Here is a 26,904-nt window from a genome sequence, read left to right as displayed (position 1 = left end):
GTTCACAGCCCACAACCACAAGCTGCCAGAAGGTAGCTGTTGTTTTTCTTGCAGTCGCTGCACTAAGAGCTTCCGTGTGCTTCACAGCATGTGATGCTCCTTGGAGGAACTCCAGTATGCAAGTAATTATTTCTTAGCAGCTGCCATGAAGCTTATTAAAGCTTTTAATTTCCATTACTGACTCAGTTCTTCTGTGATTTTCCACACAATTACAGTTGAAATCTTCTCTCCTAATACGTTTACAACTTCCGAAAGTGCATTTCAGCATTCTCTGAAATCAGACATACAACTAATTACTGCTCCTCAATCTCATTCATCTCTGCCTCGTGATGACTGGGTGTTGTGTGATGTCCTTAGGTTAGTTACGGTTAAGTAGTTCTAAGTTCTAGGGGACTTATCACCGTAGATGTTAAGTCCCGTAGTGCTCAGAGCCATTTCAACCATCAATCTCATTCAGCACCTGCTGGACTCACACTTTCACTTTCTTGTCCCCTCCACATAGGGCATTCAACCCCACACACCTCGATCCTGACCTTCCTCAACTCGCGTCAAGGCACCTCAGTTATACAGCTGTAGGAAGAAGGCAATAGCAGACCACTAGGACTTCGTCGGCAAGAGTAATGCCAAGTTTCCACATGGTCGCTATGATGCACTTATGAATGTACATCTAAGTAACCTAACAGTGACTATGGCAGTTCAGCTGCTTTTGACAATACATACTGAGCATTTCAGCGCTGTGGCTAAGTCAAGGTGCTGGCTTGCTATGCAGTTCTGCATTTGTTCTCTTTGTACATCTGATTGTTGATCAAATGCTTCTTTGTACGTGGTTCTCTCAGGTATGATCTTTTTGTGCTTCTACATTATTTTAGGTATAGAACTTTCGATTACTGATATACATTGGTACACTGCTATTTGGAAACCTGGAAGCAGTGTACTAATCAAAAGTATATACAAATAATCCTTTGTTTACCTCAGTGTTTCCACGAGTCTTTCCACTGTTGCCAAATTGCTTATTTCATTTGTTATATCTGGCTGTATCATCAGAATAAGACACTGATGCTCTAAATACTTAACAAATTCTAGTAGTTATAAAAATGGTGAACACAGTCCATATTTTCCCTTACAGGATGGATGCAGTATTTCCACTGAAGTCTGTACTTCCTTTCCAGTAACATAGCAAAACGAAGCAGTTCGTCATGAGATTTCCTTTCACAACTTACCCACACAAGTGCACAGCTCACATCACAGAGGCTCGGATGAGCAGTTCACCCATGTGCTATCAATATTTGATTGACAGGTTAATCATACAGCAATCATCGTCTCTGTACAATTCGTATATTTCCATAACTTTTATGAAACATTAGTGAAACATTAAATCTTGATAAAAATTTGAAATTCATTAATTTTTGGGTCATTCTTAATTATATGGCTATAAAAGCTTGAACTATAAAATATTACTAAAAAAAAGATTTCAAAATCGCCTCTACAACTCATCTATCATTTGCAACAGCCACAGGAAGTTTCTATCACAGCGAAATGGACAGGATATAGGATTAGAATGCAAGTGTCTTACAAAATCTGTAACTGTGTGATGTATTCACTTTTTTACAGAAGATGAACATAACATTTTCCTACTCTATTTGAAATCTTGAGATGTGCTGAACTTCTCAAAATACCACCTACATATTAAATATACAACATTAAACATGAACTTCTTAGGAGTGAAATAGGCCATTACTGTTTACACTTTTGCTTAGCACTGAAGGTTCCGTGAGGCTGTGTGCGGATGATGCTGTTGTCTACAGGAAGACATACATCTGTAGTCAAGTGCAGGAAGACAATTGTTGCAGTCAGTGGCAGTTGACTCTGGATGTAAACAATATAGCATATTGTGCAGGAGACCCATTATTGTTTGTTACATTACTGGGAATACAGTATATCATTGGAAATAACAACTACCATAACAGAAGTAAGAGTAACAAACTGAAGTGGAATGACCACATAAAATAAACTGTGGGAAAAGTATATGCCAGACTGAGATTCACTGGGAGAACCTTAATTAAATTTAATTAATCCATGAAGTACGAGGCTTATAAAACACCCATGCAACTGATTTGTAAGTTCTATCCATCAGTCTGGAACCCACAATACGTTTGATTCATAGAAAGGTAGAGATATCCATGGAAGACTGGCGAGTGTCATCATGGGACAGTTCAGTAAGCAAAAAACAATTAAGGTAATGCAATATTAACTACAACAGATGCACTTGTAGTTAACAATCCTGAGCTGCTGAAATGCGAAGAGTGTACATTTTGAGGAATGAAAAGGGCAACACAATACTTCACCTACTAACAACAGTGCTGTTTTTCTGGGGGAACACTAGAGGATGCGTACCCCTAAACTTTTTCGTCGACAAAGTAATTTTTTATGATGTTGAGAACTTGGAAGAGCGCCAAAGTTTTATTTCACGGACGTAAATGCCCTCGTCCGCTAATAGTGGGCGACGGTGGTGCTAAACGGATATGCGTACGCTCAAACGCCAAGCAGACATCTTGCTATTGATAGCAAGAGTACAGTAAGAAGGCCTGAAGACTACAGCAGCCATGAACTAAAGTCAGTTTGGAAACTGTTGTAATGCTATTAATGTATGTTTTATAGTTAATTAAATTTTCAGCTGTATTAAAAACTGGGTCAGTTGAAGCACAGGATACCACTCATCATCTATGTCATTTCGGTAGCCAAACAAAGTTACAAAAGATTTTTGTAGTGTTCTTTCTATTGTTGTTGATGATAGGTGTGGATAGTTTTTGTTGTATTGTGTCTTTTAGTGGCGTTTTATAGGTAAAAATATGTGTTCAGTAATATTTCCTTGTATTATTTTGTATGTCGGAGGGTTGATTGGACCCACCTGTTTCATTTGAGGTGTATTACAGGTCAACTGAAGTGTACGATAAATGGTTCAAACAGCTCTGTGCACTATGGGACTTAACTTATGAGGTTATCAGTCCCCTAGAACTTAGAACTACTTAAGCGTAACTAACCTAAGGACATCACAAGATCTAAGTTCTAGGGGACTGATGATCTCAGAAGATAAGTCCCATAGTGCTCAGAGCCATTTGAACCATTTGAAGAAGGATAAAGCTAATGCTATCGGAAGTATCATTCGCTACAGACTGAAAGGTGGCTTGCAGTGTGTTGATGTACGTGATATATCGGCACGTATCCACAAAAAGAGCAGTCGATAAAAATGTTGAGCTGTGTGGTCTTGTTATTTCCGCTATATTCTTTAGCAAGTACAATAGCACATTTAGACTGTAATCAATACATATTAACAATTTCTGGACCTACAGGTATTACCATTTCTGGTTCACAAGTAAAGGCACTGTTAATGGGCTGCGTGTCACGGTCGAGGGCAGCTTCCGAGCTAGCACCGGGTAGTGCAGTGTACGTCGCTGCACTGTGGCCACCACAAGAGTCGGGCACACCCACCTTAGGATTACCAGAGTGTTCACCTACGTGCCTCCAGTAACTAATGGCGTCAGTAAAAGAGCTCCGACAGACGGTACACTCGTAAAATAATGCACTACTAAAGGCACTGCTGTCGTCGGGCAACGGCGGGGCAGCCAGTGACGAACTGGCGTGCTCCCGGACGTGGATGGCGGAGTCGAAGGACACGGGGCAGAGTGTAGAGTCGCGCCCACCAGTGAGGTGCGTCTTCCGGTGAGCCACCAGGTTCCCGGTGCGCCGGAAGCCCTTGCCGCAGATCTCGCAGGTGTACGGCCGCTCTTCGCTGTGGACGGTGTAGTGGCTCCTCAAGTTGGCCGCGGAGTTGCACAGCTTGCCGCACACCTCGCACGAGTGCGTGCTCTCGCCCGTGTGGACCTTGCGGTGGGCCTCGGCGTTGTGCCGGAAGCGGAAGCGCTTGCCGCAGACGTCGCAGGAGAACTGCTTCGGGGTGGTGTCGAGCCCGCACTTGTGCGCGCAGAGGCTGCTCTCCCACTTGAACCTCCGGCGGCAGCTCGCGCACTCGAAAGTCCTGGCCACCGTGTGCACGGTCACGTGCCTCTTGAGCGAGGAGGCGCGCGCGAAGTCCCTGCCGCACACCTTGCACACGTACGGCTTGTCGTGGCGGCAGGCGCGGCCCCCGGCGCCGCCGTCGCCGCACACGTCGCACGGCTTCCGCTTCTTGCTCTCGTGCACCCGCAGGTGCCGCTTGAGCGCGAACGGGTCCGCGAACGACCTGCCGCACTTGTCGCACGAGAAGGGGCCGGCGGCGCAGGCGTTGTGGGCGCGGTGGTCGCGCAGGCCGCCCTCGTCGCGGAACGACCTGCCGCAGGCGTCGCAGGCGAACGGGTGGTCCCGCGAGTGCACCGCCTTGTGCCTGTTGAGGCCGGTGCGGTCCGTGAAGGTCCGGCCGCACACGTCGCAGCTGAAGGGCCGGTAGCCGGTGTGCTGCCGCAGGTGGATCTGGAGGTGCACCGACTGCCGGAACGCCTTGCCGCACACCTCGCAGCCGTACGGCCGCTCGTCCGAGTGCAGCCGCTTGTGGATCGTCAGGTGCACCTGCAACGATCCGAGACAACTCAAACCGCGTCTGCCAGTTCCTCTGTCAAAAACGTTACAGTACCACTATAACTGTGTATCGCTAGCCTCTATGGACGAGTTTCAGAAAACACAATGGAGCAAAATTTTACACGGTCTTAACACCAAAACATGTTGTCCAGACGGTATTTTCATTCTTAAACAACTAACAGAAAAATGGACTGACGGAGCAAACAGTTGATTAATATACAGGGCTATTACAAATGATTGAAGCGATTTCATAAATTCACTGTAGCTCCATTCATTGACATATGGTCACGACGCACTACAGATTCGTACAAAAACTCGTAAGGTTTTGTTCGGCCGAAACCGCACTTCCGGTTTCTGCCGCCAGAGCGCTCGAGAGCGCAGTGAGACAAAATGGCGACGGGAGCCGAGAAAGCGTATGTCGTGCTTGAAATGCACTCACATCAGTCAGTCATAACAGTGCAACGACACTTCAGGACGAAGTTCAGCAAAGACCCACCAACTGCTAACTCCATTCGGCGATGGTATGCGCAGTTTAAAGCTTCTGGATGCCTCTGTAAGGGAAAATCAACGGGTCGGCCTGCAGTGAGCGAAGAAACAGATGAACGCGTGCGGGCAAGTTTCACGCGTAACCCGCGGAAGTCGACGAATAAAGCAAGCAGGGAGCTAAAAGTACCACAGCCGACGGTTTGGAAATTCTTACGGAAAAGGCTAAAGCAGAAGCCTTACCGTTTACAATTGCTACAAGCCCTGACACCCGATGACAAAGTCAAACGCTTTGAATTTTCGGCGCGTTTGCAACAGCTCGTGGAAGAGGATGCGTTCAGTGCGAAACTTGTTTTCAGTGATGAAGCAACATTTTTTCTTAATGGTGAAGTGAACAGACACAATGTGCGAATCTGGGCGGTAGAGAATCCTCACGCAATCGTGCAGCAAATTCGCAATTCACCAAAAGTTAACGTGTTTTGTGCAATCTCACGCTTTAAAGTTTACGGCCCCTTTTTCTTCTGCGAAAGAAACGATACAAGACACGTGTATCTGGACATGATGGAAAATTGGCTCATGCCACAACTGGAGACCGACAGCGCCGACTTCATCTCTCAACAGGATGGTGCTCCACCACACTTCCATCATCATGTTCGGCATTTCTTAAACAGGAGATTGGAAAGCCGATGGATCGGTTGTGGTGGAGATCACGATCAGCAATTCATGTCATGGCCTCCACGCTCTCCCGACTTAACCCCATGCGATTTCTTTCTGTGGGGTTATGTGAAAGATTCAGCGTTTTAACCTCCTCTACCAAGAAACGTGCCAGAACTGCATCAACAATGCTTTCGAACTCATTGATACGGACATGCTGTGCTCAGTGTGGGGGGAACTTGATTATCGGCTTGATGTCTGCCCAACCACTAAAGGGGCATATATCGAACATTTGTGAATCCCTAAAAAAACTTTTTGAGTTTTTTTATGTGTGTGGAAAGCATTCTGAAAATATCTGAAATAATAAAGTTATTGTAGAGCTGTGAAATCGCTTCCATCATTTGTAATAACCCTGTACACTCCTGGCCATTAAAATTACTATAGTAAGAAGAAATGCAGATGATACACGGGTATTCATTTGACAAATATATGATACCACAAATGACACTGGGTATTCCTGAGAAATTAGTACCAGTACAACCACCTCTGGCCGTAATAACGGCTTTGCTACGCGTGCACATTGAGTCAAACAGACCTCAGATGGCGTGTACAGGTACAGCTGCCCATGCAGCTTCAACACGATACCACAGTTAACCAGTGTATAGTGATGAGCCAGTTGCTTGGCCACCATTCACCAGACGTTTTCAATTGCTGACAGATCTGGAGAATGTACTGGCCAGGACAGCAGTCGAACATTTTCTGTATCCAGAAAGGCCTGTACAGGACCTGCAACATGCGGTCGTGCATTATCCTGCTGAAATGTAGGGTTTTGCAGGCATCCAATGGAGGGTAGAGCCACGGGTCGTAACACATCTGAAATGTAACGTCCACTGTTCAAAGTGCCGTCAATGCGAACAAGAGGTGAGCGAGACGTGTAACCAGTGGCACCCCATACTATCACGCCGGGTGATACGTCAGTATGGCGATGACGAATACACGCTTCCAATGTGCGTTCACCGCGATGCCGTCAAACACGGATGCGACCATCATGAAGCTGTAAACAGAACCTGGATTCATCCGAAAAAATGACGTTTTGCCATTCGTGCACCCAGGTTCGTCGGCGAATATACCATCGCAGGCGCTCCTGTCTGTGATGCAGCGTCAAGGGTAGCCGCAGCCATGGTCTCCCAGCTGATAAATCTTACAACCGTCCCCATCTATTCACTCAGGCATCGAGACGTGGCTGCACGATCCGTTACAGCCGTGCGGATAAGATGCCTGTCATCTCGACTGCTAGTGATACGAGGCCGTTGGGATGCAGCACGGCGTTCCGTATTACCCTCCCGAAAACACCGATTCCATATTCTACTAACAGTCATTGCATCTCGACCAACGCGAGCAGCAGTGTCGCGATACGATAAACCGCAATCGCGATAGTCTACAATCAAACCTCTATCAAAGTCGGAAACGTGATGGTACGCATTTCTCCTCCTTACACGAGGCATCACTACAACGTTTCACCAGGTAACGCCGGTCAAATGCTGTTTGTGTATGAGAAATCTGTTGGAAACATTCCTCATGTCAGCACGTTGTAGGTGTCGCCACGTTGTGTGGATGCTATGAAAAGCTAATCATTTGCATATCACAGCATCTTCTTCCTATCGGTTAAATTTCGCGTCTGTAGCACGTCATCTTCGTGGTGTAGCAATTTTAATGGCCAGTAGTGTATTTCTAAACAAGTTCATGTGCCACAAAATATGGATTGTATTTTGCGTAAATCATGCTTTATTTTTTAATGAAACATCTTAGCTTGTTAAACCTGATCATGGATTTAATCACTAGAAAGCCTGTCAACCCCGATTAACTGCAAATGAAAATTCAGCGGAACACAGAAAGTGCCTGTTAACTTTAAAAGCTGCAGGACAAATCACGGGATGATTTGATAAGAAATTAACATCTCAGCTTGATACAGAGATAAAATTTTGGCTCGATGTGTTAAAACGAGTTGCTGCTGTGGTCAAGGACTATTCCACAGAAGGCCCAATGCTCAGGGTTCACAACTGTGGATTTGTTTCACGACTCTGTGGAAATTTCGATATAGCAGAATTCGATCCCTTTCTAGCTGAACACACAGAACTTTTAGTTGAAAACGAAGCACTTCATACATGAAGAGTTTACATCAGTTATGGCAGAAATGGTGGTGAATTATGTTGTTGACGAAGTGAAGGAGACTACGCATTTTTCCACCGTATCAGACATTCACACATGTGGATCACCTGTCTGTTGTTATAAGGTTTTTATAGAAAGACGAATTTCCTGTTGAAAAATTATCTGTTTTTTACCAAATTCAGAACACAAATCATAATACTGCATTTAGCTGATTCAGTGATAAACGTATTACGTAGATATGATTTGGACATTCCTTAGCTGGGGGTCCGCTACACGACACTGCGATCAGCAAAGCTGGTACTTTCTCCGGTTTCCGAGCCAGAACTAAACAAACCAACCCACTTGCTGTGTGTGTTCCGTGTGCAGCTTTACTCCCTTAACCAAATAGCATCGTGTGCATCAGTGTGTTGCTCTCAAGCGGCTCCATTTTTCCGTTTATTCAATAAATTTGCACATTCTCCTCTGCTTGCCATTGCAATATTTTGCAGCCGAATTAAATAGTTCAGTCTCCACAAAACGACCTTTCGAAACGCGCTGGTCAGGGCGTAGCGATGCATGCTACAGCCTTGATGTTGTTGTTGTTGTCTTCAGTCCTGAGACTGGTTTGATGCAGCTCTCCATGCTCCTCTATCCTGTGCAAGCTTCTTCATCTACCAGTACCTACTGCAACCTCCATCCTTCTGAATCTGCTTAGTGTACTCATCTCTCGGTCTCCCTTTACGATTTTTACCCTCCACGCTGCCCTCCAATGCTAAATTTGTGATCCCTTGATGCCTCAAAACATGTCCTACCAACCGATCCCTTCTTCTAGTCAAGTTGTGCCACAAACTTCTCTTCTCCCCAATCCTATTCAATATCTCCTCATTAGTTACGTGATCTATCCACCTTATCTTCAGTATTCTTCTGTAGCGCCACATTTCGAAAGCTTCTATTCTCTTCTTGTCCAAACTAGTTATCGTCCATGTTTCATTTCCATACATGGCTACACTCCAAACAAATACTTTCCTGATACATAAATCTATATTCGATGTTAACAAATTTCTCTTCTTCAGAAACGCTTTCCTTGGCATTGCCAGTCTACATTTTATATCCTCTCTACTTCGACCATCATCAGTTATTTTACTTCCTAAATAGCAAAACTCCTTTACTACTTTAAGTGTCCCATTTCCTAATCTAATTCCCTCAGCATCACCCGATTTAATTTGACTACATTCCATTATCCTCGTTTTGCTTTTGTTGATGTTCATCTTATATCCTCTTTTCAAGACACTGTCCATTCCCTTCAACTGCTCTTCCAACTCCTTTGCCGTCTCTGACAGAATTACAATGTCATCGGCGAACCTCAAAGTTTTTACTTCTTCTCCATGGATTTTAATACCTACTCCGAACTTTTCTTTTGTTTCCTTTATGCTTGCTCAATATACAGATTGAATAACATCGGGGAGAGGCTGCAACCCTGTCTCACTCCTTTCCCAACCACTGCTTCCCTTTCATGCCCCTCGACTCTTATGACTGCCATCTGGTTTCTGTACAAATTGTAAATAGCCTTTCGCTCCCTGTATTTTACCCCTGCCACCTTTAGAATTTGAAAAAGAGTATTCCAGTCGACATTGTCAAAAGCTTTCTCTAAGTCTACAAATGCTAGAAACGTAGGTTTGCCTTTTCTTAATCTTTCTTCTAAGATAAGTCGTAAGGTCAGTGTTGCCTCACGTGTTCCAACATTTCTACGGAATCCAAACTGATCTTCCCCAAGGTCAGCTTCTACCAGTTTTTCCATTCGTCTGTAAAAAATTTGCGTTAGTATTTTGGAGCTGTGACTTATGAAACTGATAGTTCGGTAATTTTCACATCTGTCAGCACCTGCATTCTTTGGGATAGGAATTATTACATTCTTCTTGAAGTCTGAGGGTATTTCGCCTGTTTCATACATCTTGCTTACCAGCTGGTAGAGTTTTGTCATGACTGGCTCTGCCAAGGCCGTCAGTAGTTCTAATGGAATGTTGTCTACTCCGGGGGCCTTGTTTCGACTCAGGTCTTTCAGTGCTCTGTCAAACTCTTCACGCAGTATCGTATCTCCCATTTCGTCTTCATCTACATCCTCTTCCATTTCCATAATATTGTCCTCAAGTACATCGCCCTTGTATAAACCTTCTATATACTCCTTCCACCTTTCTGCCTTCCCTTCTTTGCTTAGAACTGGGTTTCCATCTGAGCTCTTGATATTCATACACGTGGTTCTCTTCTCTCCAAAGGTCTCTTTAATTTTCCTGTAGGCAGTATCTATCTTACCCCTAGTGAGATAAGCTTCTACATCCTTACATTTGTCCTCTAGCCATCCCTGCTTAGCCATTTTGCACTTCCTGTCGATCTCATTTTTGAGACGTCTGTATTCCTTTTGCCTTGATGTTAGCTGTGTAGAAATGATATCAGCCTCGTAAGTTATTGAGGGCGATGGAACTGAGAAGGCTTCCTAAGATGCGAGCTGACTGGGAACACTGAGCTGTCTGCAGAGTCTGGGAACTGCGAGAATGACAACATTTTGTACAGCAATGTTAAAGAGAGTAAATTTTACAACAAGTTATTGCGAAGCGTTGATACAGCACCCAGTCTATAAGGGGTGGTCGCTGATACCGATAAATTGTACCATTATTTATTATTGTATGTTCGAGAGAATCGTTCTGTGTACGGCAACTGTGAAAAGGCTGGAGTCGAAAAGAGTAAGACAAAGATGTACAAGCCGGCCACAAAAAGGAAAAAAAAATCCAGGAAAAAATCGATGGAATAGTCTAGTTACTACTTCTGACGGAAAGGAATATTTTCGGTTGAATACAAAAAAAATGGTTCAAATGGCTCTGAGCAGTATGGGAGTCAACTGCTGTGGTCATTAGTCCCCTAGAACTTAGAACTACTTAAACCTAACTAACCTAAGGACATCACACACGTCCATGCCCGAGGCAGGATTCGAACCTAGCAGTCTCACGGTTCCGGACTGCGCGCCTAGAACCGCGAAACCACCGCGGCCGGCAGGTTGAATACATTTCTGTTTATTATAGACAGCTTGGTTTTTTGAACTGGAGAAACCAAAATAAATCGTTGGAGGAGTTTTAAAGCAGTTTTGAGGTCGTAAATAATTTTTCTGGGCGAGACAAGAGTGAACTATTTAAATGTGTTAGAAGAGTGCAACAGCGTTATAAAGACGACTTGGAAGAATTTTTGAGTGGCGGGGTAATTAATTTTAAAGCTACGTTAGGAGCGACGACAAAAACCTCCTCCCTAAGTACTTTGTGTAGAGTGTAGCATGAAAACCACGTTCACGAACTGCTTCCTCATTTGGAGACTGCAACTACGCACATTTTTTGTCAACCGCTGAAGCCAATAATTGTTCGGTCGAGTGCTTTCTCATCCCTAAAAAGACTCGAGAGTTAATTGCGGTCGGCCATGTCGCAGGAGCGGGTCAACAATCTTCGCGTCCTCTCCATGAATTCTGACATAACACAGGAACTAGACTGCGAAGACGTGATGGGCGACTTTTCTACAAGGATAGCTACCTGTGAACAGCTTTGACATGAGTATGTTGCGCACAGTATGCATGTATTTACTATTATTATTACACTACTGGCCATTAAAATCGCTACACCACGAAGATGACGTTCTACAGACGCCAAACGTAACCGACAGGAAGAAGATGCTGCGATATGCAAATGATTAGCTTTTCAGAGCATTCACACAAGGTTGGCGCCGGTGGCGACACCTACAACGTGCTGACATGAGGAAAGTTTCCAACCGATTTCTCGTACACAAACAGCAGTTGACCGACGTTGCCTGGTCAAATGTTGTTTTGATGCCTCGTGTAAGGAGGAGAAATGCGTACCATTACGTTTCCGACTTTGGTAAATGTCTGATTGTAGCCTATCGCGATTGCGGTTTATCGTATCGCGACATTGCTGCTCGCGTTGGTCGAGATCCAATGACTGTTAGCAGAATATGGAATCGGTGGGTTCAGGAGGGTAATACGGAACGCCGTGCTGGATCCCAACGGCCTCTTATCACTAGCAGTCGAGATGACAGGCATCTTATCCGTGTGGCTGTAACGGATCGTGCAGCTACGTCTAGATCCCTGAGTCAACAGATGGGGACGTTTGCAAGACAACAACCATCTGCAAGAACAGTTCGACGGCATTTGTGATCTCCTAAAGTGACTAGTTTCAGCAACGTATGCAATCAGAATAATTGCCAATTTTGAGGATGTATAAATTAGTAAGCTAACATACTTTGCATACTTCCACTTTCTGATGTCATACAGAATAATATTCTGGGGCAACTCAAAAGGTATTCATTGCTCAAAACAAAGTAGTTAGAATAATGTGTGGGGTTCATAGTCGCACATCTTGTAGGCATCTGTTTAAAAGGTTAGGAATTCTTACAACTGCTTCACAGTACATTTAATCAATTATGAATTTTTTTCTCAACAGCATGGACCACTTTAAAATCAACAGCGACATTCATGATTACAATACCAGTAAAAAGAAAGACCTACACTATCCTTTAGCTAACCTATCTTTGGCACAGAAAGAGGTAAAATATGCTGCTATAAAACTTTTTGATAAATTACCAGATGAAATAAAATGTCTGAGAGACATTCTTGAATATCAGTAAATAAGTCTGGAGATATAACACATGCATTTTGTACCATTTAAGGGAATGGGATAGATAACAGAAATATTTAGGTATAACACTATAATGTAAAAAAAGAAAAAAAACTTGTTTCCTGTGTGCATTTCTTGTGCATTTGACACGTTACACACCATAACGGTTTTTCTGTGCTATTGATCAATGGCACACATAACTGACTAACTAACTAGCTAACTTGTAGCAGAAGAGGCATCACAGAACATTTTAATTTCCGCTGTCTATATTTGTCAGCGTGACCAGGAAGGATTCAGGATGCATACTCATAGCAGTGAAAGTTCAAAAATTTTCTTTACTTGTGAAATTTCATAATTTTTTCTCTTACTATTGGTTGGATTTGTTGCTATACGTACACTTTTCTTCATAAGTAAGAGAGACTCTTCGATGAGTTTTGCACTGCATACAAACCATACTTACAGCTGTATGACACTCTAGAATTTATTTAATTTATGAAAAAATGAATGAGCTGTTACATTTTAAACTTCATGTTTACAAAGAACTCAAATTTTATTGTTGATTATCTCAATTTGTACTGTAGTTTTTAATAGATGTGGAAAATTCTAGGGTTACATACACCTGTAACTGTGGTTTGTATGCTGTGCACAATTCATTGAAGAATCTATCTTACTTATGAAGGAAAGTGTACCTATAAACAACAAATGCGGCCAATAGAGAGTGAAAAAAAAGATTAAATTTCGCATGCAAAAAAAATTATTTCCTTAAGTTTTTGAACTTCCATTGCTGTAAGTGTGAATCCTGAATCCTTCCTTGTCACGTTGACAAAATTTTATGAATTTATTTGTAAAAGAAGAGGCAGTGGAACTTAAAATGTCCTATGGTTCCTGCTTCAAGTCGATCCATTTGCCATCCTATCCCTTTAAGTAGACACGCTTTTTAATATAGATTCACGCTTAGGTTGTGAAGCATCGTTCCCTGCTGAAATCCCCTTTGTTACTCTCAGTGCAAGAAGTGGGTTGCAATCCAGGATCCACTTTTTGCAGATCAGAGCAAGAAGAGTGGGCCACTGCTAGGGTTCCTTTCTCACGATAGAGAGTGAATAGTGGTGATGATGAGCTGAGAGTTCATACAGTAGCCACTATTCGTTACAGAAATACACTACTAGCCATTAAAATTGTTACACTAAGAAGAAATGGAGATGATAAATGGGTATTCATTGGACAAATATATATACTAGAACTGACATGTGATTACATTTTCATGCACTTTGGGTGCATAGATCCTGAGGAATCAGTACCCAGAACAACCACCTCTGGCCGTAATAACGGCCTCGATACGCCAGGGCATTGAGACAAAGAGAGCTCGGATGGCGCATACAGGTACAGCTGCCTATGCAGCTTCAACACGATACCACAGTTCATCGAGAGTAGTGACTGGCGTATTGTGAAGAGCCAGTTGCTCGGCCACCATTGACCAGACGTTTTCAATGAGGGAGAGATCTGGAGAATGTGCTGCCAAAGCAGCAGTTGAACATTTTCTGTGTCCAGAAAGGCCCGTACAGGACCTGCAACATGCGGTCGTGCATTATCCTGCTGAAATGTAGGGTTTCAAGGGATCGAATAAAGGGTAGAGCCACTGGTCATAACACATCTGAAATGCAACGTCCACTGTTCAAAGTGCCGTCAATGTGAACAAGAGATGACCGAGATGTGTTACCAATGGCACCCCATACCATCACGCTGGGTGATACGCCAGTATGGTGATGACAAATACACGCTTCCGATGTGCATTCACCGCGCTGTCGCCAAAAATGGACGCGACCACCATGATGCTGTAAACAGAACCTGGATTCATCCGAAAATATGAAATTTTGCCATTCGTGCACCCTGGTTCATCGTTGAGTACACCATCACAAGCCCTCCTGTCTGTGATGCAGCGTCAAGGGTAACCCCAGCCACGGTGCCCGAGCTGATAGTCCATGCTGCTACAAACGTCGTCGAACCGATCGTGCAGATGGCTGTTGTCTTACAAACCTCCCCATGTGTTGACTCAGGGATCGTCATTTGGATTCACGATCCGTTACAGTCATGCGGATAAGATGCCTGTCATCTCGACTGCTAGTGATACGAGGCCATTGGGATCCAGCACTGCATTCCGTATTACCCTCCTGAATCCATTGATTCCATATTCTGCTAACAGTCATTGGATCCCGCCCCACACGAACAGCAATGCCGCGATATGATAAACCGCAATCGCGATAGGCTACAATCCGAACAAAGTCGGAAATGTGATTGTACGCATTTCTCCTCCTTATATGAGGCATCATAACAACATTTCACGAGGCAACACCGGTCTACTGCTGTTTGTGTATGAGAAATCGGTTGAAGATTTTCCTCATGTCAGCACGCTGTAGATATCGCCACCGGCGCCAACTTTGTGTGAATGCTCTGAAAAGCTACTCATTTGCATATCACAGCATCTTCTTCCTGTTGGTTACATTTCGCGTCTGTAGCACTTCATCTTCGTGGTGTAGCAATTTTAATCACCAGTAGCGTACAAAGGTATTTTGCAGTCACAGTCCATATGCTTACATTTCCGTCTGTCTTTTTGGGTGCAATTTGGAACAGATTGCCTAGTATCCATAGCGTTGGAGTTATGGCCCTGTGGTCGCAGCAGTTTAGGGGGTGTGCCGTGTTTACGTACCGACTGGCGGAAGCGCTTCCCACACACGTCGCAGGCGTGTGGACGGTCGTCGGCGTGGATGGTGAGGTGGACCTTGAGGTGGCCCAGCCTGGCGAAGGTGGCGCCGCACGCCCGGCAGGCGAACGGCCGGATCTGGCTGACGGGCGGCAGCTCCGCCCTCCGGGGCCCCGCGTCCCGGGCCCCGCCCTCGGCCCCGCCCTCACCCCCACCACGATCCTCGCAGCCGCGGTCGGCCACGTGCCGGCTCAGGCCAGCCGCGTCCGGAAACACGTCGCCACACAGCTCGCAGATGGACGCCGGCGCCGGAACCCCGGGCTCGTGGCTGAACACGTGCTTCGTGATGCAGTACCTCGAGAAGAAGGTCTTCTCGCAGTGTGCGCAGCTGAACCTCTCGGCGACCCTCATCTCATTTCCACGAGGGACATCATTTCCGAGAGGATCACTCGCAGAATCTGTCACAAACGGATCGCTTTCGTCGCAGTCTCGCCTCGGTGACCCCAGTGTGCCACACTGCTCTGGGTAGATTACGTCTGGATGGAGACTGCGTGTTGTCCGGTCAGTGCAGTCTGTCTCGTGGTTCACTTCTAGTAACCTGAAACTGCCAGAAGAGTACACACTTTGTAAGTAAACATGTACTCGATGAACAAGGGACACAGGAAGGTGTAGATACAAAAAATCGAACACAAAGTGGAGAGAGAAAGCCTCACAGTAACCGAGTAGGGCACAGGACCCTGTAGCGAGCAAAATTTTCCAAAGAAACGCTGTTCAGAAATGCACTGTTCTTGAGTTATGGTTGTAAAACGACAACCAACCAGTACCATTATCCTGTATGAGGGGTAGTCGAAAGCTTTCTCGCCTGAGATAGTTAGCATAATACCTCGCACAAAAAGTACCACTAACGAGATCCACTCCAAAAGAAATGCACACTATTTTTTTTAAATCCATCTTTTATTCTACATGTTTGAAAGTTTTACATTGTGTTGATACATCCTTTAGGAACAATATTTTCATTTCTCCATGTAATTTCCATCCCTCTCAACTGCCTTATGCCATCTTGGAAGCAGCACCTGTATACCCGCACAGTAAAATTCTGGACCAACCTGTTGGAGCCACTGTTTGGCAGCGTGCACAAGGGAGTCATCATCTTCAAACATTGTTTCACGAAGAGAGTCTTTCAGTTTCCCAAAGAGATGACAGTTACAGGGAGCCAGGCCAGGACAGTAAGGCAGGTGTTTCAGTGTTGTCCGTCCGAGTTTTGTTATCGCTTTCATGGTTTTTTGACTGACGTGTGGCCGTGCATTGTCGTGCAACAGCAAAACATCCTGCCTTTGCTGATGTGGTCAAACACGACTCAGCCTAGCTTGAAGTTTCTTCAGTGTCATCACATTTGCATCAGCATTTATGGTGGTTCCACTTGGCATGATTTCCACAACCGACAGTCCTTCAGAATCAAAAAACACCATAGCCACAACTTTTCCAGCAGAAGGAGTGGTTTTGATTTTTTTTTTTCTTGGGTGAATTTCCATGATGCAACTCCATTGATTACCTCTTCGTCTCTGGTGAAAAGTGATGGAGTCATGTTTCATCACCTGTCACAATTCTTCCAAGAAATTCATCTCCACCATTCTCGTACTGCTCCAAAAGTTCGCTGCATATCGTTTTTCTTGTTTCTTTGTGAGCCACTGTCAATATCCTGGGAACCCATTTAGTACAAACCTTTTTTATCGTCAACACTTTCACTATTCTGCATACACTTCCTTCCCCTATCCCAACGAGGCGTGACAATTCGTTCACTGTGATGTGTCAGTCAGCAGTCACCAATTTCTTAACTCTCTGCACATTGTCTGGAGTGTGTGCAGTACGAGGCCTGCCGCTGCGAGGACAATCCTCAATATTGCCGTGCCCGCTTTCGTCACGTAACCTGCTTGCCCACCGACTGTCTGTACTGCGATCGACAGCAGCATCTCCGTACACCTTTTTCAACCTCTTGTGGATGTTTCCCACTGTCTCGTTTTCACAGCACAAGAATTCTGTGACAGCACGTTGCTTCTGACGAACGTCAAGTGTAGCAGCCATCTTGATGACACGCTGTGACGGCGCCACTCACGGGAACAGGTTAAACTAAGTTTGAAAGCATGCGGGAAGGATGTATCTACACACTGTACAACCTTCACACATGCGGAATGAAAACTGTATTTTTACAAAAATAGTGTGCATTTGTTTTGGAGTGATCCTCGTACTTTGTGGGTATGCAAGTCAAATTTCGAGGCTCCAGCTTCGTTAGTTTTGCCGGATGGACGCGTTGTATGCCTTAGTATAAGCAAAATGGCAAATACCCAGAGAATCATGAACCGTGCTGTGATTTGAATATCTTTATTTGAAGGGAATGGCGGTCAGGGAAATTGCGGAGGAGATGCGGAATACACTGAAGGACGGTGCTCTGTCTTATGCAACAGTCAAAAACTGGTTGTCCTGCTTCAAACATGGAAGAACGGGTGTGGAAGATGCGCCAAGGAGTGGAAGGCCGGTCACAAATGAAACAGTGACTGCAGTTCACGATACGACTTTGCAGGGCGGTCGAACAACGTTGCAGCACATTGAAACCACATTTGGAGTCTCCCATGGGCGTGCTCGTAACATTGCTGTTGATATTTTGGGAATGCCGAAAGTTTCATGTCGGTGGGTCCCAAAAGACTTGAATGTAGATCAGGGACAGGAGAGTGTGCAGTGTTGTGAAGAAACAGTCCGCCAAGTTGAAGCTGATGAAGATGGCTTTCTTGCAAGGTATGTGACAACAGACGAAACATCTCAGGCAAAACAGCAGTCACAACGATGGAAACAACCGTCATTCCCCCCCCCAAAAAAAAAAAAATTCCAGGTGAAAAATCAACAGGTAAGTTGACAGCATCGGTCTTCTGGGATGCAGAAGGGGTAATTATGGTGGATTACTTGCAAAAGGGCGTAACTATCAATGCATCATACTGTTGCCCCCTCCTGCGCCATTTGAGGGAAGAGATAAAGAAAAAAAAAAAAACACGCGGAAAATTGGCATGCGGAGTTCTTTTGCATGGAGGAGGAGATTAGTGTGTAACGTCCCGTCGACAACGAGGTCAATAGAGACGGAGCGGAAGCTCGGGGGAGGAAAGTATGGGGAAGGAAATCGGCCGTGCCCTTTCAAAGGAACCATCCCGGCATTTGCCTGAAACGATTTAGGGAAATCACGGAAAACCTAAATCAAGATGGCCGGAGACGGGATTGAACCGTCCTCCTCCCGAATGCGAGTCCAGTGTGCTAACCACTGCGCCACCTCGCTAGGTTGCATGTCTGCGGTAGTGTTCTCACTTCCCCGGGTTCGATTCCCGGCAGAGTCAGGGATTTTCTCTGCCTTGTGATGACTGGGTGTTGTGTGATGTCCTTAGGTTACTTAGGTTTAAGTAGTTCTAAGTTCTAGGGGACTGATGAGCACAGATGTTAAGTCCCATAGTGCTCAGAGCCAGTGGAACCATTTTTGAAGTTCTTTTTCATTAGGACAACGCACCGGCGCACAAAGCCCTCGCAACACTGGAAACAACGTGACTGTTGATTCGAATTATTACGTCATCCGCCATATTCTCCAGATTTCGCTCCACTACACATTTTTCTTTTCCCAAACCTAAAAAAATATCTCGAAGGACGAAGATTTGACAATGACGGTGCAGTGATTGATGCTGTGAACGCTCGGTTGGACTTGAAATCGTAGACCTTTCATTTGAATGGTTTGCAGAAGATACCTGACCGTACCCATAAGTGTATTAGTGTACACGGGTATTATGTTGAAAAATCAATTGGTATTGTGAAATTTCTGTCATTCTTTACTTGTTAGGCTAGAAACTTTTCGACCCTCCCCAACGTATTTAAAATTATTTGCACCAGCTGATAACCAGTCATGCTAAAGACTACACTTACTAATTAGATCGGCTCTAGACAATAGTTTCAGTTGGGTTGTAAAGACTTTAAAAACTTTTTTATTTCATTTTACATACCTAATGCTGCAGAACCAGCCTGAGGAGCAAATCTCCATGGTCATGGAACGAGTAAGCACGTCAAATTACCATTATAAAAGTTAATAATAGATAAAATGAAGTTCAAACGAATCTTATGCAGGCGACAAGCTGATGCGTATACACTAGCATAATCAACACTGTGACACAGTGATTGGCTTAATTTTATTTGAGCAACTAAAAATGTTGAAATGTGTGTGACATCCTATGGGACTTAACTGCTAAGGTCATCAGTCCCTAATCTTGCACACTACTTGACCTAAATTATCCTAAGGACAAACACACACACCCATGCCCAAGGGAGGACTCGAACCTCTGCCGCGACCTGCCACACTTTTGAGCAACTCCCCAGCAGAGTATGAGCAATAATCCATGAGCCAACCCTTTAATGTTGAACATGAAAGTGTAAGTAGTACAGAATTGTTTTAATTCTTCAGGTAGCCTATCGAAAGTGGATGCAGATACTGCACGCCGTTAAGCATGAGAGTCAAAAAGGTGCAATTCAAATGTAGATTGGATTATTAAAAAGAATTGATATTAAAGAAAATAAATATTGAGAAACAATTGATATTAAAGAAAATAAATATTGAGAAACTAAGTTCAGAATTCCCACAATCCTGAACAGAGCTCAACAGGAGGTTTGCTCAAACTGCTCGTTTTGAGCTAAAAGTACCATCTGCACATGGTACAAGTTGTGCCATATTATAATAACGTATGTCATAAGCAAAATAGACAAACTGTCATATTGGAATATCACTTACTGCATATACTGTTCTAAAGGAAAATGTAGTAGCATTCACTTCTCTAAAAATTGTCCAAATGTTGGTGAAATCTCATGGGACTTAACTGCTAAGGTCATCAGTCCCTAAGCTTACACACTACTTGTTGTTGTTGTTGTTGTTGTCTTCAGTCCTGGGACTGGTTTGATGCAGCTCTCCATGCTACTCTATCCTGTGCAAGCTTCTTCATCTCCCAGTACCCACTGCAGCCTACATCCTTCTGAATCTGCTTAGTGTAGTAATCTCTTGGTCTCCCTCTACGATTTTTACCCTCCATGCTGCCCTCCAATACTAAATTGGTGATCCCTTGATGCCTCAGAACATGTCCTACCAACCGATTCCTTCTTCTGGTCAAGTTGTGCCACAAACTTCTCTTCTCCCCAATCCTATTCAATACTTCCTCATTAGTTATGTGATCTACCCATCTAATCTTCAGCATTCTTCTGTAGCACCACATTTCGAAAGCTTCTATTCTCTTCTTGTCCAAACTATTTATCGTCCAGATTTCACTTCCATACATGGCTACACTCCATACAAATACTTTCAGAACGACTTCCTGACACTTAAATCTATACTCGATGTTAACAAATTTCTCTTCTTCAGAAACGCTTTCCTTGCCATTGCCAGTCTACTTTTTATATCCTCTCTACTTCGACCATCATCAGTTATTTTGCTCCCCAAATTGCAGAACTCCTTTACTACTTTACGTGTCTCATTTACTAATCTAATTTCCTCAGCATCACCCGACTTCAATCGACTACAATCCTTTATTCTCGTTTTGCTTTTGTTGGTGTTCATCTTATATCCTCCTTTCAAGACCCTGTCCACTCCGTTCAACTGCTCTTGCAGGTCCTTTCCTGTCTCTGACAGAATTACGATGTCATCGGCGAACCTCAAAGTTTTTATTTCTTCTCCATGGATTTTAATACCTACTCCAAATTTTTCTTTTGTTTCCTTTACTGCTTGCTCAATTGAGAACATCGGAGAGAGACTACGACCCTGTCTCACTCCCTTCCCAACCACTGCTTCCCTTTCATGTCCCTCGACTCTTATAACTGCCATCTGGTTTCTGTACAAATTATACTTAACCTAAATTATCCTAAGGGCAAACACACACATCCATGCCTGAGGGAGGACTCGAACCTCCGCCGGGATCAGCTGCGCAGTCCCATTCAGTTCTCGAATAAGCTCCTGAACATGGGCTTCCCAAGGTAGCTTACCATCTGTCTCAGGGGTAACCAAAATTTTTACTTTTGTAGCTGCATTGGTAGTAAAAGTTTGTAACCACCCACCATTTCTACAGTAATGGTGAATTAAAAATAGGGATGTAGCTTTAACGTATAAAATTTAAAAAGCAGAGGTTCGACAAGTTAAAGCATATAGAAATAATTACTTACCAAATACTTCATATCAAAATTTTATGAAATATAATGAAAAAAATTTTAAAACCCCTGCCATCTGCTGCTCACTGTGTAAGCTGGTTTGCCCGCTGGAGAGCAGCAGGGACCAGGTTGACTACCACTGATGTATCTCAAGACTGAGGAATTTGGACTGTTCAGACTCACCAATCATAGGCCCATTCTGTGTAACAAAATGCCAGTTTCCGTTTTACTTGAATTGTGGATTACACTCTCCCATCCACAGCTTTGAGGGGACCTTTCTCCTTTTTCGCTGACGTCCTCATTTAATATCTCCATATCAAGACACTCAACACAAAGGTCTTCACAAATATTTTCTTAAAGTGGAAACCGATGTTCTTTTTCAACAGAAGTTTCTTCTTATTCCGGAAGGCGCTCGTCATCAGTGCTATTCTTCTCTACATTTCCTTAAGACACTCACATTCTCTACAATTGTACAAAATGGTTCAATTGGGTTAATTTCTCTAGCTGCTCATTGCCTATTTTTATCAATTGGGTTAATTTCTCTAGTTGCTCACTGCTAATTTTTATGTCAGTTTTACTTGTACCTCTTTTCTTGTCTATAACCAACACATTCGTCTTCTTGATATTAATTTTATGTTTTAGTTTTGTCGTTTCTTGATTTGGAACCTTAAGCATTTTATTTCGTTATTTTCCTGAGTTTGCCACTATTGCAATGTCATCATCAATATCATTAACTTTGATTTAAGGTGTCTTGTCTTTCAGTGTTTTTAATGAATCTTGGATGAACATATTAAATAAGTAAGGCGATAAAAAGCACCCCTGTGTTATGCCTCTTCTGATTTTTGCTTCTTTTTGTTATCATTATTATCCAGTTCAGTACTTTGACATTTGTACATACTCAAAATAAAACGCTTCACTTTCCAGTCACCTTCTACTTTAAATAATAACTTCCAATCAACCATATCAAATGCTTTCCTGGGAAAACAAATGGAATATATGTTTTTGTGTTTCTCTCTCATTTACTTTCGAAAAATTGATGTAGTGACAATATTGGTTCTCTCATTCCTTTCCCTGTCCTAAAGTCAAACTGATCATTGGCTAGGTTCCAATCTATTTTCTTGTTAATCCTCTCTTTAGCTACTGGCTACTGTTGTAAATGCATTTGACAGAAGGGCTAGTACAATTCCTTGTATTTGGCCTATTGCAAAATGCAATACTCCCTTTTGAAGAAGTCAAGTTGTATCATGCCCTCTTCATAAGCTCTGCATGCCACAATAAACAATTTACTTTTGATGTTGTTACTACTGTTCTATAGGAGCTCTCCAAGGGTGTCATCTATACCCAGTGCTTCAATTTATTCTGACCTAATCAGTGCAGGGAAGAACTCCTCCTTTGTTCTTGGCGGTACCTTATTGTTTTCACTGATTAGTTTTTCATCTTCACAATACTTATCTAAACTTCGAATTTTATCACCACTGTGCAGGTCTTCAATACACTCTTTCCATCCGACACTTACATTTTCAATGTCAAATAGCGGTTTTGCATTTTTATCTCTCACTGTGTTAGTCTTGGTTTTCTGCCTGTACTTAATCTTGGAGTAAATTTCATTCTGTTTTCCATGTTTAAAGTCATCTTTCAGTTCTTTACAATGAGCCACTTTTCTATCTCTAAATAGCACATTGTTCGTATCTTCTTCTTTTAATTCCTTTAAATTGATGAGGACTATTTTTTAGTCTATTCCTTTTGTTAATAAGTTCTAATTTTTGGGGTCATCAAGACTTCCTAGGCGGTAACTTCCTTTTGCCTAATGCATCTATACCTGCATCTTACATCTGACTTGATAACATTCCAACAGCTTTCTTCCCTTTCTGATTCAATTATTGCACACTTCAATTCTTGCACAACCTTTCTGGCCTTCAATTTATATAATAACCTTTTATTTGGATCTTTCATGTGTGTTGTTACAACAGATACCGCACTTTGCTACAAGTGTTTGGTCACTATCTACAGGGTGTCAATATTCGGTGATATGACACCAACGAACACTTGTACCAAAAACCTAATATGGGCACATGGTCTAGTCACAGTTGTTTCTGAGACACAATGCATTTAATGCATATTTTTATTTACTTTCTGTATTATTCAATGCATTTTCAGGTTTGCACATGCACACATGTGGAACTATTAGTAAGCATCGCAACATGTGTTTTACAAAGTATTCATTGAAAAATACGTATTTTTCACACTGCAAGCATTATCATACAATCACATTACGCCTGTTGTAGAGTTCACGACAAATGTTGGAATATCTTACCACCAATTTCAGTGCATTTGTGCACTCTTGGGAGAACACAAGTTGCTTGTCGAGGTGGCTCTGGACGTTCCCTGCTCAAGAGCCCATGATGTGAATAAGCAGTTCATCTCAAATATTCATCTTTTGCTTGTACATATCAGACTTAATCCAACCTCATACACAAAAATTTAATGGCTTAAGGTCTGCCGATGTTTTTTTTATTATTTATTTATTTATTTATTTATTGGTAGCTAGTTCACTGTACCACCACAACCAATCGAGAGGTTATGGTAAGACACATACAGTCACGACACTATAACAAAAACAATTGTATATTAGATGTGTTCTATCTCAGCAACCATTCAGAATAGGGCATATACATATTTTTCTTCAAGTGAGAGTTCCTGTCATACTGACCGTTAAGTCTGGGTCATCCTGTATCTTAGCACCTGGGTAACTGTGACTAAATTACAGTTGGTTCCCGTAACCCTGCTTTACTACTATATAATCAACAATATACCATCCCCCGTCACCAGGTGCTTTTCACACAAAATATTTTCTCTTTGGAGGTTTATAGAATGTGTCTTTTATTTACCATCTCATGTTATTCACAAAATTATAATTTATCACCTCTTGAGTTCATTCTTCCCAATCCAAACTTACCAGCACATCTGCAGTTCTCTTGTATGCCTACTGGCACATTAAAATCTCCCAAGAGAATAATATTGTCTTTCATTTTTATCACTTCCATTAACTTTTCAACAGTCTCATATATATATATATATATATATTTGCTTCTTCATCGTTGCTATTTTTCTTTAGTAAACATACTTGAATTATTGTTATGTCACCTGGTTTATCGTTTAACTTTATTATTAACATTCTATTGTTCAAATGGTAGGCGTTAATTATATTATGCATCCATCTCCTTCTTAATGCAACAGATACCCAGTTTTTCCCGGACTGTTGGTTTCGACTATAAATTATTCTGACATCTCTGATCGAAGGTCACCATTTCCAGCTGATTTTGTCTCGCACAGTCATAGAATATCCGGTAGACACTTTGTGATAGCCTCTTTACTTCCTTCAGTTTCCGAAGATTTAATGGCTTTCACACATTCCAAGTGCCAATTTTATATCCATATTTTCCATCTCTTTGTGGTCTTCCTGCTTCTTCTCCGACGACTGAGAAGCCTCATCTCTTCTCCTACCAGGCCTCAGGCTCCAAAACTCTGGATCAGTAAGGATACATACATTATTAGATGGGATGCTTTCTGCACTTCCATGGCGTCGGTCTTGGTGGCTCATCCGCCTTCAGGGATAGTTTCCCATTCCACGAGGCTGGGGGTGGGGGATTCTTACCTCTACCCTATCCTCCACGCCCAAAGTGGCCGTTGGCACTTCATAGAGGTTGACTCGTTATTTTGAAGGCCATCTGGCTCTCAATTACATTGGTCATCTGAAGCGTTAAAAGGTATGTACAGGGTGAGTCACCTAACGTTACCGCTGGATATATTTCGTAAACCACATCAAATACTGACGAATCGATTCCACAGACCGAACGTGAGGAGAGGGGCTAGTGTAACTGGCGAATACAAACCATAAAATAATGCACGGAAGTATGTTTTTTAACATAAACCTACGTTTTTTTAATGGAACCCCGTTAGTTTTGTCAGCACATCTGAACATATAAACAAATACGTAATCAGTGCCGTTTGTTGCATTGTAAAATGTTAATTAGATCCGGAGATATTGTAACCTAAAGTTGACGCTTGAGTACCACTCCTCCGCTGTTCGATCGTGTGTATCGGAGAGCACCGAGTTACGTAGGGATCCAAAGGGAACAGTGATGGACCTTAGCACTGACTCCTGAGGCACACCTCAATTACCCGTGTACCCATCAGTCTGCACTTCATAGCCGCTCTCATTACTCTTAAGAATGATCTTCACTGTCTGTTCTTAAAATATATTAGAGGAACCAGCTGTTACTGTTATCACATAATGGTCCAACTTCTGCACAGCAGAGCATATTAGCTAAATGATAGGAGACGCTTAGTGTTCAGAGCTTTTTGTTCGATCTGTCCAGTGCCTCAGAGACAAAAGAGAGTAGGGCAGTTTTAGTTCGATAACTTCAGCGAACACTGATGGTACATATATAGGTCTACAATTGGATATATCTTTTTTTAAAGAAGTTTCACTGTTGCGTTCTTTATTCGTTCAGGAAACTGACAATTCCTAAAGGAGATATTACAAAAGTTTTTATTTAAATTCCTATTGATGACTAGTTATGTTGCACACGAGGTTTCTGTTATTTTTGCTGGATATTAAGTCATTAAATTGAATGTATCGTACTGCCATGAAGTTGTTAAGGAAATAAGCTATACTGCAGTAACCGGCATTGTACTGAGATAGCCAACATGTCACAGTGTAAGGAGCGCCGGCCGTTGTGGCCGAGTGGCTCTAGGCGCTTCAGTCCTGAACCGCGCTGCTGCTGCCGTCGCAGGTTCGAATCCTGCCTCGGGCATGGATGTGTGTGATGTCCTTAGGTTAGTTAGGTTTAAGTAGTTCTAAGTTCTAGGGGACTGATGACCTCAGATGTTAAGTCCCATAGTGCTCAGAGCCATTTGAACCATTTTGTAAGGAGCAATGCTATTAAGCATGAAATCGAAAGGTCACATGTTTTAAGTTTTGCTAGTGTGTGTACAGCATAAACAAAGACAGACACCAGCAAGTGTAAACTACGGGAACGGTGAAAGAGAAGTAATAAATTGTGCTTTAGGGGGGCGGGGGGGGGGGGGGGGGTTAGGACGTCAAACGGGCAGACTTGGAGCAGGAGAGGCACCACAGGAGATTTTAATTTCCACTGTCTAGACTTTTACAAATAAATTCATAAAACTTTGTCAGCATCACCAGGGAGGAGTCAGTATTCACACTATTAGCAATGGAAGTTCGAAAACATACGAAATAATTTTTTGTTACATGTGAAATTTCTTAATTTTTTTCACTTACAAATGGCAGCATTTGTTGCTGTAGGTACACTTTTCTTCATAAGTAAGAGAGATTCTTCGAAGAATTTTGTACAGCATACAAACCATGCTCAAAGGTGTATGAAACTCTAGAATTTTCCAAATCTATTAAAAACTGTGGTAAAAATTGAGGTAATTAACCAAAAAAATTGTGTT

The 26,904-nt window shown here is 42.9% G+C and overlaps 1 protein-coding gene across 1 annotated transcript in view; it reads right to left on the bottom strand.

Annotated features, from left to right (window-relative positions):
* Positions 1 to 3,111: 3,111 nt before the first annotated feature.
* LOC126295388 (zinc finger protein 658B-like) overlaps positions 3,112 to 26,904 on the bottom strand; it is a 245,525-nt gene continuing 221,732 nt past the window's right edge. Inside the window, exons 6-7 of the mRNA XM_049987869.1 lie at positions 15,229 to 15,826; positions 3,112 to 4,563 (exon numbers count right to left, since the gene is read on the bottom strand). Coding sequence (XP_049843826.1) covers positions 3,319 to 4,563; positions 15,229 to 15,826 — 1,843 coding nt within the window. The 3' untranslated portion in view covers positions 3,112 to 3,318. The remainder of the gene's footprint in view (positions 4,564 to 15,228; positions 15,827 to 26,904) is intronic.

The sequence above is a fragment of the Schistocerca gregaria genome, chromosome 11, assembly GCF_023897955.1.
Source record: "Schistocerca gregaria isolate iqSchGreg1 chromosome 11, iqSchGreg1.2, whole genome shotgun sequence".
NCBI lineage: Eukaryota > Metazoa > Arthropoda > Insecta > Orthoptera > Acrididae > Schistocerca > Schistocerca gregaria.
This window is presented reverse-complemented; position numbering and strand designations above follow the sequence as displayed.